Raw genomic sequence first — 15,665 nt, forward strand, 5'->3', positions numbered from 1 at the left:
AGGGGGAGATAAATATAATGAAAGACTGGTAAGATAATAAATAATATTGAATGTATCTATAAGTTTTGATCCATGAAGTGGTTAATGTGAATATGAAGTCTAAAAGTGCGAACACATTAAATGCATTCACAAAATGCTTAAATTGAAGAAATAGCAAAAAAATATTACTATAAAAAACAAAAATGTGGAAGACAAATCCGTTCCAAAGATAATACCGATGAAATATATGAGCAGAATAATGCAATTAGTATTGCCCTATAAATAGTTGTTAAATACAAATAGCAGAATAATGCTATTGACTAGCCAAAATGGCAAGATTCCTTAACGGCTTAATTCGTTCGACAAGCAAAGCATTTTCGGACATGTAGTCCGAACGTCCTTAGATGCCAAACCAGTAAGTTATAAATGGGTGTCCTTATAATAAAAAGAAATGGAAAGAATATGAGACAATGAGAATAAGGCACAACTTTTAACACGATGGCTTTCTCAAATCATACTAGTTAAATATGAGAAAACTTATATTTGATCCCATGTATTGTATACGATAACCCTTTGATATTTAATCAGTCTTTCATTCTAAAAAAATCTCCATATAACACTTTTTAATGGCGTTACTGCACAATTGTATGGGACACTTTAAATGACATTCAAATCCCTAAGGGGTTAAAATGCTTGAAGCGTTAAAATAGTAACTCAAGATGTTTTTATATAAATTTTAAGAAATTTGGTTATATATGGTACAATCGACTCATTATATATTATTAAAGAGAGGTATAAGTTTGATAAAAATCAGGCATATCTATTTATAAAATTTTGTTCTTAGTAGTTCATATAATCGTATTTTATACTGTTGATCTAACGATCATCAAGCAGAATTGTTGAACTACTAAAGAGTGAATTTTTGAAATAAATAAAACTTGCACACATCCGAATTATTACTTGACGGGAAGTTCTAGCATATATGTATTATAAAAATTTTCGATCTAAATGTTTACTAAAATTGAAGTTACGGTGATGATTTTTTCATCATCGAGAAGAACTGTCGAACTTTTAGAGAATAATATTAATAGACATTGGCACAACATAATTATAACTTGACATGGAGTTGAAATAAATATGTAATTATATATTTTCTCATCAATCCAACTACATTCATAAGATGTTAGCACACTTTAATATGTGTAGTGTTTGTTCGATAAGTACATTCATGATTGTAAAATCGCTAAACATACATAAAGTTCATTACAGTCCTATAATAATGGTGATGAAGTACTTGGTCCAGAAATACACTAATATATCTAAAACAATATTGCATTCTTAGTATATGTGTAAGCGAAATACTGTTCAAACCCAACACATAGGCATTTGAACGGCATAACCATATATTTTGATATATCTTACACGAGACTTGTATATTAAAATAAAAATGATAAGTTTCATCTAGTTGGGTATACTTATGATGGGCACATCTTAGATTCGCTTAAAACATGATCTTACTCACTTTTACGTGTTCACCTACCACGTCTCAATACTTTCTACCGAGAACAAATCGTAACATTATTAAACCATGGCCAACGTACAACAATATATGATACCAGTCAAGAAATGCAAGCATCTATGTTTAAGATCCAACAAATACAAGAAGTGTGAAGTTGAATAATACTAAAGAAGAGCCAAACGATTATACAAAGGCAATGCAAATTACATAATTCAGATAACAAGAACATTACATCAAAGATCAAGCAATCGCAACTGAATATCAAATCCTACATGTTGAAAGGCGTGCATTGGTTTGAGGAAGGAGCATTATACACGTATTTAAGTTACATACGACCTTTTTAGTTTTCTTGTCAGTTAGGTTGCTAAGAATAACAAGTTATGAGATTAAGAATGAACAGGACTACTCTTGATATAAGTATATTTGCATGCGTTTGAATATTGGAGGGATCAAGCAAAAGAAGACGCAAGTGGTTCCATTTTAAATGTTATTCATAATCTCTGTGGAGTGTACAATAAATTAAAGAATAAAGAATTTTCAAGTTCAAAAAGAATCCTAAAATATATATATTTTTATTAATCTGAAGGAGGCTTTAGAGGAATCTCGACCGTGTGCATTCAACAGGAACACCATTGGGAAACCGGCCATAGTCATTGCAGTAGTTGTAGATCATGTGCTTGTTTTGCACCCAACGAATCTGATTTCGCCCTGCGGCGTCGAGTCCTTGTGTGCTCCATGCCTGGTTGTCATTTTCTGAAGTTATTGACTTTGAATTGAGGCTCACTTTGCTAGCATTGGCATTGAATTTCCTGTAAGAAGCTATGAAGGGTGCCTTAGTCCAGTCAGTCTTTACACGTCCACCTTGGGTTGCCCAGTCATCCTCGTTCCACAAACTAGCATATACTCTCATTGGTTGGCTGTTGGGAAAGGGGACCCCAACAACCTCATGGTTATTGAACACCCTTACTGGTATGTTATCTATCAAGAAGCTACAGCAAAATGATGAATTATAAGATTTGTGTTCCATGCAAGGAATATAAAAACGAAACATGAATAAAGTACAAGAACCATATATATATATATATATATGTTGGATGAAAGGATTACATGATTCTTTGGGAGTTCCAAACGATAGTGTATGTGTGGTAGGCAGCAGTAGGGTCGAACCATAGGTGGAATTGCTGTTCTTTATCTCCTTTCCCTTGTGCATACACATTTGTGTGTATTGTGTAAGGGTTTCCTGTGGAGTTGCCCAAGAACTCGAAGTGTCCAACGCCTTGTGATGACAACTGATGTGATTCAATACAAAGGCATGTTATTGGTTAGACTTTGAAAATAAATTAAGGTGAACATATGTATAGAATTAGATATGAAACAATACTCACATAGAAGGTGGTAACAGTGCCAGCAGAGTTGCCAGGAACTAGTTTGAGTTGCATGTCGAACCTCCCAAAGAGATACTCGTTCTTTGACTGGAAGCCGGAGCCGGAGTACTGATCGAGTGAAAGCGAGAGATCCTGACCGCCGTTGAGAATTTTAGCACGTTCAACACCAAAAGTGATGTCCATTTCATCATAAAAACTGCCCGCGGATGCGGCAACTATTAGACATGAAATTGTGAGAGCGATTGCACAAGCTTTCGAGTTTAAATAGTGTGATTGTGCCATTGTTATTTGCTGGGAGAGGTAGTGATATTAGAGAGAGTGATAGTTGTGAGATGAGAAAGATGGTGGTGAAATGGTTGTTTAAATAGGTGTGGTTAGATCGATAGAGAATGTGCAAGAGGAACCATCGTGTTTGTTAGGGGAGGAAGCAAATTATTAAAGCGTACAGAAGAGAACCAACTCAAAGAATGAAAGTTGCCTTTGCGCGTTCCAGCTCATATTATTAGTTTTTGACTGGCCGTTGGATTTGTCTCCATTACTTCCACCGTTTCAAAGTAATATAATATAATACAATAAAAGAAAACATTCTATTATATAATACTTTAACTTGAAAAGTTTAATTTTATGTTTTTATAAACTTTCCGTTTCCTATGTTAGTTTTGTGGGCCACTTGTATTGAGTAAGACTTTAATATTTTGTGGGAGTCGAAACAAAATTTAAATTATGATACCATGGACCATGGTTAATGCTTTAAAAATCATTCCATGATGTTTGATATATACGGGTTGAGATCCTTTTGTGTTATCTTGGCTTACGTCTACATTTATTAATTAAGCTCTATCGACAATTCATCCCACTAAACATAAATAAGTTATTACATGTAACTAATTAGCTATAAACAACTGGCATAACAATAATTATATATTATATGGTCGTGAAGTTTAATCTCAGCCATACACTCTCTTTGAGATTAAATCCTAGCCGTATAAAGGATGTTAAACGGCAGTTTTCCCCATCCACCATTTTTTTCGTCCATGTCGTGGGTAACCGCCCAACCCTAAATAAAAATATATATCTCGCCCTCACTTCCTCTACATCATCCTTCTCAATTTAAGATTGCGTCCATGTATAATCAATCTTTCACGAAAACCCAAAAAAATTGAAGTATTGCATCATCAAAGTTGCTCAATTGATTCTTCTGGTAAGTCGATCGTTATTATTTTGGTGAAACATGAGACTTATTTGGATTTTTTTAATTTCGTACAAGTATTATGTGCCTCCTCATCCTTTGATTAAAACATTGGGTCATAGTCCTTACCATGCCTAATTTTCAGTAGGTAATATTGCAACATTCTTCATAAATTCAACTGAGTTTTTTTATTTTAGTTTTTAGAGCAACCGGATCACGGATTCTCATGATATTGAAGAAGCATTTGTTAAAACTGTCAGAATATTATGATTATGTAAATTTACATGTCAAGTTGTTGTTCATTGATTATCAATTAACATAGGCGAAAGAAGATGGTTTATTTGATAAGTGAATTGGGTGTTTCATCAAATGTCTCATCCTTGTATGAAGGTAAGTTTTTATATTTTTAGAAATGACTTTTCATGTATTGTGATGGTGATGATTCTGGCCGTAGATAACATTTTGAATCTTTATCAAGCATTAGCAGTCAGCCACTTTAATTCAGTGAAAATTGCCTTGATGTGAAGAAAGTTTTGATCGGTACACCCGCCTAATAGGGCTGCTCTTTATCATATGACAAAAGCTGTTCTTGCTAGGTCTCTCCTTTCCCTACACTTTGTTATATTTATACATGTACATCTCTTGACTTGCATTTAGTTTCAGGTTTCCAGATATATCATCACTCCAGGTGAAAATGCCACTAGTAAAGTAAACTGATCAAGCAAAAGCAATCCAGTTATTGTCTAGGTAGACATGTGATGTTTAGCTAAAGATGAACACTGTGGTTTTGTGCTTATGTATAGTTTTTGTTGATGTATTGTGACAGTTTGAAAAATGCAGCCGCTTCTACTAATTAAGGATGAGCAAATGGTAATGATACCGGTACTGAAAAATGTGTTTCGGTACAAGTGCCAAGTTTTTAAGAAAATCACGATACCGTACCGTACCAATACTAAACTAAGCATTTTTAGTACCAGTACCAAATATTTAAGAAATTCGGGATCGGGAAAATGCCCCAAATTCCCTTTAAGGTTTTGACGATTTGCTTTAGAAAAACAAAAAATAAATGGTGATAATCAACATTTAAGTGAAGGGAAAAGAAGCCACGGAGATTTGAAGACTTTGCAAGTTATGGATCGAGTTGGTAAGTTGCTCAACCTAATTACTTTCTTCTTAACTTATATTATGTTTTCATACAGAGGAGCTGCTAGAGTTTTTATACTCTACATGGATTCTATCATTGTATGCATACAGGAGTACATTGTATAGTTTATCACTGATATAGGAATGACAGTTTAACCCTTTGAATGTCGAAATGGGTAAACTTGTCATTCTATAAATTATGACCATAGAGAGAGAGAGAGTGATTATATGTTAGGATTATAACATTAAATTCTTTTTTTTTTAAATTGTTGTCCATAACATAAAACTTGATTTTTTTTAACAGAAAATGGTGTAATTGTTGTAGCTTTACAAATGAGAACCACAGGTGCAACGACTCTTGGTGCTAAGCCATTCAGATGCCCGCTTTTATCTAAACGGGTCGGGCCATCGTTGTTTTTAATTCTTTTTGGAAAAAAAATTAATAGAGTTTGGGACATCAAGAGGCAAACAACAAATCTGTAGCAGATATTAAAGACCACAAAAATGCATTAACATGTGTTTCATATTTGGAACTTGGGAATTACTCGAATTCTTGTGTTGGTAGATCTGCCCAATGACTCAAAATGAAATCACTTGCGAATTGTTGCCTACAATTTCTCTTTATGCGATTTGACGTTTTATTGGTAAAAAGTTCCACAAACAAATTGATATAGTAATTTTTAGTTCCAGAAATGACCCGTTTGACTTTTGCAAAAGCTTTTATATGAAACTTAATGGAATAGTCTATGAATCTGACCCGTTAACAAGCTAACTGATAACTTTAAGCCGTTCTAAGACTGCCCTTTTAATCTGATATGAACATGATGAAACTAGAATGCAAAAAGGAATAACCCAAAACTGCACTTTGACTTTTGATGGTCAAACTTATTGTTCATGATTTATGTGTTTGCGTGTTGATGGAGTTGAGGTATCTCATCTAGAGCTACATCTACTCATTCATGTTACCGTATTAATGTAGTCCTCACATTCCCGTGTTGATATTCCCGTCCATCGGACGGGTAAAGTACTAGTTTAAATGGTGACATTATATTATATTAATAGCACAAAACCAAACCTTACCTTAGGTATCCGTCGGTGATCTACCACGGTCTAATCACGACAGTGATCCGTCAATTATAAAAGGCCAATTAGTTTAACTCAATGACTTTTTTCAGATTCGATTCCCGATTATTATAACAACATTGGTTACCGATGGGCCATGCATCACTAACCTTGCAATTTCCAACAAGACGCATGCTGCTCATAGATAGTTACCTTTCCAAAAGTGGCTCAAATTTTGTCTAGTTGAGAATTATGACTAACTTCCGTTGAAAATGTAATCAGTATGGGTATCCATTTATACCATTATCAACTTCATTCGAAATAGCAAACAAATTGTTAGATTTATTGGTATCGAGATTAAAATGCAGCTTATTATTTATATGTGGTATCGTTGTTTTTACATCATATGTCACCTTCCAACAGAGGCGGATCCAGTGTTCAGTCAGGGGGATTGTTTGCACCCACTCAAGTCCATAGTTTCCTTTATAAATTTGTAATTTTGTAATATATTTGGTCCAAAAACCAAAGTGACCATACAAAAAAATTTTAGTGACCCATTCATAATTTTTTTAGTGACCCAAACCTAATTTTTTAAATTTTAAGCCAAGATTTTTAAGCCTAAATTTAATTTTTTTATGAACAACAACAATTAAGCCCATATAAGATAATTGTTTAACCACTTTAATTGAAAATTTGGAATTAGTGGGAGGTGAGCTGATTGATGGCGGCTTCACATGTTGTCAATGACACTAGTTATAGACTCGAAAGACAAGGGTACACAATCACCAATCAACATTATTATAATTTTGATTGTTTCAACAGTGTTGTCGATATGGAAATTCAAGAATTTGGTGATCGCTTTAATGAGATAATTAACACAGATTTACTTCAAAACATGTTAACCCATATTTATTTCAAAACGTGTTGGCTTTCAATCCGTATGATTCATTTTTCAAGTTTGATGCATCAAAGTTAATGAGTGTGTGAGTTTATCCATATGATTTTGATAATGGGGACAAAATTGTTCTTGCATCTCAACTTGGTTTGTACATTGATAGTGTGCGAAAAATGAAAGATTTGCTAATATGAAAGGTATTGCGGATCTTGTTAGAGTTATGGTGGAAACAAGGAAACATATCTCTTTTCATTTGGTTTATCGATTATTAAAGCTAACATTAGTTTTGCCTATTGCAACCGCAACGGTTGAGAGATGTTTTTCGACAATGAAGATCCTAAATACAAATTTACGTAATCGAATTGGTGAAGATTTTTTAAATGCTTATGTAATTTGTAGTCTAGAAAGATTGTTATTGGTGGAAGATTACTAACATACTATACTATCTTATATTTATAAAAGCATGCTTGAATTAGTGTTCACTGTTAATGCTCTCTGATACAAACTCGTGTAAAATGTGCGTTCATTTAAAACATAAATGAACAGTTCATAAACATAAACAGACATAATTGAGCAAAGGTAATTAACATAAATGAATATATAGTAACAAATGTAAACCAACACAACCAAACATAAACAAATATAAATAAACACACTTAAAATACAAACAAATATAACACATTAAGTAGATGAATCATTTAATGTTTCATCCAAAAATAATATAAACGAACATAACCAAACATAAATTGATCAAAATAAGTCCAAATATATTACAAACTTCTATGTAATAAATTAAATAAAAATCCAAAACAACATATTCACAATATTAAAACCTAAAAAAAAAAGAAAAAAAGAAAAAAAACTGTAATATGGTGGCTAAAAGCCCGTAAACACACACTGACACACACATGTGTGTGTAATATGTAATGAATATTTATGTATACACATATATATCACATGCATGTGTACATATTGATATTACATACACACATATCACATCTACATATAGAACTTCTCAAAGCTCTCTTTAGTTGTCCTTATATAAGATTCTTAAAGCAAGTTTCTACTTACCTCATTGCAACATGCATACACATACATATCACATAGGTACCACCATTTATTTAGAACTTCTAATGTTACAACAATGTCGCTTGAGTGATAATCGTTATTTTGGAAGTCTTATAACATATGTATTGCCATTTTGACTTTGATTATTCGTTTGATTGCTTAGAATACCAAGTAATAAGATTCAAGAATGAAATGGACAACTCTTGAGATTCAAGTACATTTGCATGCATCTGAATTATGAGGCAACCACCAAAAGAGACACAAAGTGGTTAAGTAAATGCTCTTGTAATTTTTCATAATCTCTTTATACAATGAATAAAAGAATAAAGAACTTTCAAGTTCGGAAAACAATCACAATGTATTTATACTGAATCTAGAGAAGGTTTTAAAGGAATCTGTTTCGTACGCATTCAACTGGAATACCATTGGGAAAACGAGCACGATCATTGCAGTAGTTGTAGATCATGTGCTTGCTTTGCACCCACCGAATCCTGTTTCGCCCTGCGGCATCGAGTCCTTGTGTACTCCATGCCTGGTTGTCACTTTCAGAACTTGTTGACTTTAAATTGGGGCTCACTATGTTAGCATTGGCATTGAATTTCCTATAGGATGCTGTGAAAGGTGCCTTAGTCCAGTCAGTCTTCACACGTCCACCTTGGGTTGCCCAGTCATCCGCATTCCACAAGCTGGCATACACCCTCATCGGTTGACTCTTGGGAAAGGGGACCCCGGAAGCCTCATGGTTATTGAACACCCTTACTGGTATGTTATCTATCAAGAAACTACAACAAAATGATGAACAATGGATAAGTATTCCGTGTAATGAATATATAAATAAAATACGAGAAACATAAATATATATATATGTGTTGGATGAAAGGCTTACATGATTCTTTGGGAGTTCCATACGATGGTGTATGTGTGGTAGGCAGCAGTAGGGTCGAACCATAGGTGGAATTGTTGTTCTTTATCTCCTTTCCCTTGTGCATAAACATTTGTGTGTATTGTGTAAGGGTTTCCAGTTGAGTTGCCAAGGAATTCAAAGTCGATCTCGTCATGTCCCGCGCCTTGTGATGACAACTGTTGTAATTCAATTCAAAGGCATGGTATTGGTTAGACTTTGTAAATTAAATAAGGTGGTATGTAAAAAATAAAATATAAAATATAAAATTAGTACTCACATAGAACGTGGTGACAGTGCCGGCAGAGTTGCCAGGTACAAGTTTGAGTTGCATGTCGAACCTACCAAAGAGATACTCGTTCTTGGACTGGAAACCAGCGCCAGAGTAATGATCAAGTGAAAGCGAAAGATCCTGACCGCCGTTGAGAATTTTAGCACGTTCACCACCGAAAGTGATGTACATTTCATCGTAAAAACTGCCCGCGGATGCGGCTACTATTAGACATGAAAGTGCAAGAGCGATTGCACAAGCTTTCGAGTTTGAATAACAAGATTGTGCCATTGTTGTTTTCTAGGAGATAGATATAGATGTGATGGAAAAGTTGTGTGGGGGAAACGATAGTTTATATAGGTGTGGTTGGATTGACACTTTGCAAGAGGAAACATGCTGGTTGTCGGAGAAGGCAGCAAAGGTTGTGTTTGCGCGTTGTACAGCTAATGTTATTCTTTTTTTGGTATGAAATGCATCTGTTACTTTTGTCTCCATACGCGTGCCAGTAACATTACTATATTAAATTAGTCAGTTTGAAAAGGTGTATTTTATGTACATTCCACATCCTTAGCTCGTTGTTTTAGTTTTAGCTTCCATTTGTCATTTTTCTTATTTAATTAAAGTCGGGAATTCAAATTTATATTAAGTAAAAAAATTGTTACATGAAAAGCCAGACTAAAATTGCCATTTTTCATAAAATATATTCTTTATCCAAACAAACAATTATCTACATTTTAAAAGCTCAAAAAGGCTTTTGTACTATTTATCAATATTCAAATTAGTAAATTGTCAAAAACCCTATGATACTTACTTATCAAGTTTACTTCAATAAAAATGTACAATTTATGCGTGAATGTCAGCTATCTGTCCAGGTTTTATTGGATCCACGACGTGCGACCACCGGAGAGAGGCTGTGTCTTTAAAAGTGAACTCGGCACAGATTTAGATACTTTTTGTGAGGTTGCCATGAATGAGTGACGACGTGTTTCGTCGAAATCTGCCGCCCGCAGTACCAATATTTCAGCAGTGGCTAACTGTTAGAAGATTACAATGCTATTTAAAATTTATACTCTTTACTTGTAGAGAAATTTTATTCTGGTCAAGATGTTGAACTGAATATCCAATACCACTTGTTGGATTGATTTTTACCAGAACCCTATTCAATTATTTGATATATTAGTTAATTTGATTATTAGTGGAAGTCTATTTATAACCTAGTCAAGAACAACCAACTTGATTCAAAAACAACACAATGAAAACAAAGAGAATTCTTAGAGTTGCCAAATTCGATGAACTTTGAATGAGTACATAATTTGGGTACATGGTTACATTTAATACAAAGTGTGATTTCCAAGCTATAAGGTTATTTGTACTGGGGGCGGTGTTCCACCTTTTTGTCGCCCCTTCTCGCCCCCATTTGCCGCCCAGTATACATAGCCTAACTATCTAAGAGATCTAAAATTATTTCTAAATAGAATCCAAAGATTGCATTAGATATACACAAGTAGAGAGCCTTCATCATATCTTCATCTTGATTATCTTCCCTTGTTCGTCATATCATTCAACTTTCTCACCGACTCAAAACGATAATTATCATAGGTTTGTGGGAAAGATTTAACAGATCGGGACGAGTCATGCATGTTAATAAGTCTGATTTTTTTTAAAATGAACTGTTTTAAAACCCATTCTAATTAAATGAGTTATTTTATAGGATTGCTTGTTTGTGCTTGAACGCTTGGGTTTGTTGGCTAGTCACGACTTCTTCCAGCATGGCCTCAGCAGGATGAATGGCGCGAACATTAGAGATGGGCAAAAAAACCGGTTGGTGAACCGGTTCAACGGTTTAAACCGAAAACCGGTTTTTACAAAAACCAGTTATTTAAAAACCGGTTTGACCGGTTTAGTAACCGCCGGTTCGTATATCGGTTACAAGTTCTAGAGAAAAAACCGGTTACTGAACCGGTTATGGAAAAAACCGGTTAATTTTAAAACCGGTTATTATGAAAAAAACCGGTTATTAACCGGTTATTTTTTAAAAAAAACCGGTTAATTAAAAAAACCGGTTATTAACCGGTTCTAACCGGTTTCTAAACCGGTCCTAACCGGTTAGACCGGTCCGAGTTTTGCACCAAAAAAACCGGTTAATAAACCGGTCCGGTTATTTAAAAACCGGTTTTTTTCCAGGCCAAGAAAAACCGGTCCGGTTATTAACCGAACCGGTTTTTTTAAAAAAACCGATTTGTGCACCTCTAGCGAACATACCTAGATGATTTTGCACAGGAAAAGCATCGTTGGTTACAAAGCTGTTGTTGCGGGATGAAACCCGTGGATCCAGATCATAAACAAGATGGATTGGCATGTCCTGTGCGACACATGGTATCGAAAGAATGCATCAGGACACTAGGGACCGAATTCAATGGTTTGATTAAACCACAATGACCAACCGTGTAAACGACTCTAAACTGTTTTTATTCTAAATAAGAAATATAACAATTTTGTGTTGATTTTTATGTAACAATTTTTACGTAATATAATTTTAAAAAAAATTCCGGACAATTTTTCGTTATGAGAAAAGTGACAAATAGAAGCTAAAACTAACACAACGAGCAAAGGGCGTGGACAAAATATAACTTTTTCAAATTGATTAATTTAATATAGTAATGTTTCTGGCACGCGTATGGAGACAAAGCTAACAGATGCACTTCATACCGAAAAAAAGAATAAGCATTAGCTGTACAACGCGCAAACACAACTTTTGCTTCCTTGTCTGAAAACCAGCATGCTTCCACTTGCAAATTCTCGATCTAACCACACCTATATAAACTATCATTTCCCCACAAATCTTTGGCATCTCACATCTATCTCTCTCAGAATACAACTATTGCACAATCAAATTATTCAAACTCTAAAGCTTGTGCAATCCCTCTTACAATTTCATGTTTAATAGTAACCGCGTCCGCAGGTAGTTTTTATGATGATACGGATATCACTTTTGATAAAATTCTCAATGGCGGTCAAGATCTCTCACTTTCACTCGATCAGTACTCCGGCTCCGGCTCTGGTTTCCAGTCCAAGAGCGAGTATCTCTTTGGTAGGTTCGACATGCAACTTAAACTTGTACCTGGCAACTCTTCCGGCACCGTCACCACATTCTATGTGAGTACTACTTCATATCTTATTCTATACATATATGTCCACCTAACTTAATTACAAAGTCTAACCAACACCATGCCTTTGTATTCAATCATATCATTTGTCATCAGAAGGCACGGGACATGATGAGATCGACTTTGTAAATTCAATGTCAATGCCAACAAAGTGAGCCCCAATTCAAAGTCAACAACTTCTGAAAATGACAACCAGGCATGGAGTACACAAGGACTCGATGCCGCAGGGCGTAACAGGATTCGGTGGGTGCAAAGCAAGCACATGATCTACAACTACTGCGACGACCGCACTCGGTTTCCCAATGGTATTCCTGTTGAATGCACACGGAACAGATTCCTCTAGAGACTTCTAAGGATTCAATATAAATACATTGTGCTTGTTTATTGAACTTAGAAAATTCTTTATTCTTCTATTTATTGTACACCGTACAAAGAGATTATGGAAAATTACAAGGGCATTTACTAAACCACTTTGTGTCTTTTATGGGTGATTCCCTCACAATTCATACGCGTGCAAATGTACTTGAATCTCAAGAGTTGTCATTTCATTCTTGAATCTCATAACTTGGTATTCTTAGCAATCAAACGAATAGGCACAGTAAAAAATGACAATACACATGTTAGAAGACCTTCAAATCACCATTATCACTCAAGCAACATTGTTGCAACATTTAATGTTCCATATCAATGGCGGTACCTATGTGATATGTTTGGAACAAAATTTCAAAATGGGAAAATCAAAGGTAGACGAGTGGTTTAGAGGAGAAATGAAGTTTTGGATTTTTAGGTCTTTCGTCATTTTATATGACAGAACCTAGAAAGTGTCAAATTATTTCAGCTTTTGTCTGTGAGTTGGACCGTCATCTGGTGCTCCCCCATTTCAAATGGCGGAACTATTACAATTATTATTTTTATCCGACATTTCAAATTGCAGATCCAACTGCCTTCTTCTATATTGGTTTGACCGATGGATCTTGCAACTTGTCGAAGTCTACCCTTATAGTTTTTTGAAACCTTTGACATAGATATGCTATTTGAATGACTAGTGTTGATAGTGTCTGACATCCGCAATATGAAATGACAAGAGTGAATAGTGACCTTGACTAATGTGACGATCGACACATCTTTCATTTGTTTTACCATACACTATTCAATCTTGCTATTTGAAATGACAAGTGTTTCAAATAATTTTATTTTTATGTTTTGTTTTTGTAATAAATCATATTAACTAAATACATATACTAATTTACACGTCCGTTAGACCTATCTAAAAGTTCGACTCGGTACATAAAAAATGTTGTAAGTTTTCTACGTACATATAACCTACATATATTACACATATGTAAAAAAATTCAAAAAAACTTGTTACGTTGAGTTCTTTTAAGTTCTTAAAACTCAAAGTGATATCAATAGGTACCGCCATTGATATATATATATATATATATATATAGGGTTGGTCGTAGGGTAATGCGAGTCAGACGTTCGGCCGAGGCCCGTAATTTTCGTGAGACAAAATTTTTTCAATGTATTTTATCAATTTTTTTATAAGACAAGTATGAGTCTTAATCATCTTAATTATAATGGGCTCAAAGATTTTTTTATTGTTTATTGTTATAACATTAATCGTCATTTAAAAAAGATAGCTTATATATTTAGTTACTCATTAATGTCTACGGGTCTTTGTATTTATGCTCAGCCGAGGTATTGAAATCCCTCAAGCCGACATACATACATACATACATACATACATACATACATATATGTGTGTGTGTGTGTGCGCGCGTGCGCGCTTACCTTTGTTATATGTATGTGTATCTATATTTATATGTAATACACACACACACATATATATATGTGTGTGTGTGTGTGTGTATACTTATGTGTATATATAGTTGTACTAGGGTATAGCTCGTGTTACACACGGGTGGAAAAGCATGTCAACAAACATAATAAATTTAAACAACAATTCAAGCAACACAAAACTTCTTCAAACTTTTGGACCAAAACTTTAACCATTTACATTATCTAGATATTAAAAGTCAAAAGTTACAAGAAGTTAATGTACATCAAACAACCAAAAAATATCAACAAAAGACATAAACATGTTCTTTCATATTAAACCACCATCAACTTCTTCAAACATTCTACCAAAAGAAACTCATTTTGCTTCACCACATTAAAATATAATAAAACAATAGCATCCAAATTAAATATACCATAATAACATATTTAATAATGAGTAACATTTGAACATTAATAAAGTTGTTTTAATTAAAACAAAATAACATACAACAACAAACAAAGTAAAATGACAACATAAAACATCTTTCTAACTTAAACCATTATACCAAAAAGATATATCAATAAAAACATTTTTTGGCCGTCATTTTATACTTAACAAATTAGACACTCTTTTAAAACAACCCGTTTTGAAATATTTTCAAAATAGTTACAAAATATAAAAAATTGGAATTAGTCAACTTAAAAAAATTATGATTTTTATTTTTATTTTTGACCAATCTTGCAACAAAATTTTAAATAAATGACATTAATATTTTTTTAAACTTGCAAAACATAAAAATATTTTACAACAAATGAATTTTCAAATAACTTTGGAAAGATTAAAAAAATTTATGTTGACTTTGAAAATATTCAAAGGTGAAAAAATATGATACAAAAATATATATACCATATATACATGTATTTTAATAAAAAATATATTAAAAATGATTAAATTAATTGTTATATTTAAATGAGAATATTATTAAAGACATTACTAACGAACGTATATGAATATCTTGTACAAACATAAAATGTAATAGACACATATTTAAGATATTGACATTTTATGTTGAGTATATACTAGGAAAATGAATTAAATTAGAATATACTAAATGGTTATTTAATTTATAAATCTGTTTACCAAAATTCTGAAACTATCAAAACTAATAGTCGGTCAACATTATTAGAGGAAGTTATTAACTTTAAAAATTTTAGAAAACACCGACCCACATTATAGTCAATTCCAAAAATAAATAAATAAATTATAGTCAACTTATATATTTGAAATTCAAATTATTAATTTG

At 33.5% G+C, this 15,665-nt stretch overlaps 2 protein-coding genes across 2 annotated transcripts; both read right to left on the bottom strand.

Annotated features, from left to right (window-relative positions):
- Positions 1-2,082: 2,082 nt before the first annotated feature.
- On the bottom strand, positions 2,083-3,427 carry LOC143589636 (xyloglucan endotransglucosylase protein 1-like). The gene is made up of 3 exons (XM_077070343.1): positions 2,884-3,427; positions 2,606-2,787; positions 2,083-2,487 (listed from the first exon to the last, which is right to left on the bottom strand). The coding sequence occupies exons 1-3, from the start codon at positions 3,163-3,165 to the stop codon at positions 2,091-2,093; spliced, it is 861 nt and encodes a 286-aa protein (XP_076926458.1). The 5' UTR covers positions 3,166-3,427; the 3' UTR covers positions 2,083-2,090.
- A 5,016-nt stretch (positions 3,428-8,443) lies between these two features.
- On the bottom strand, positions 8,444-9,766 carry LOC143589635 (xyloglucan endotransglucosylase protein 1-like). Its single transcript, XM_077070342.1, has 3 exons — positions 9,422-9,766; positions 9,127-9,320; positions 8,444-9,022 (listed from the first exon to the last, which is right to left on the bottom strand). The coding sequence occupies exons 1-3, from the start codon at positions 9,701-9,703 to the stop codon at positions 8,626-8,628; spliced, it is 873 nt and encodes a 290-aa protein (XP_076926457.1). The 5' UTR covers positions 9,704-9,766; the 3' UTR covers positions 8,444-8,625.
- Between the last annotated feature and the right edge of the window lie 5,899 nt (positions 9,767-15,665).

Source organism: Bidens hawaiensis, unplaced genomic scaffold (genome assembly GCF_021521415.1).
Source record: "Bidens hawaiensis isolate Kalapana, Puna unplaced genomic scaffold, B.hawaiensis_p1.1 tig00037679_1, whole genome shotgun sequence".
Taxonomy (NCBI): domain Eukaryota; kingdom Viridiplantae; phylum Streptophyta; class Magnoliopsida; order Asterales; family Asteraceae; genus Bidens; species Bidens hawaiensis.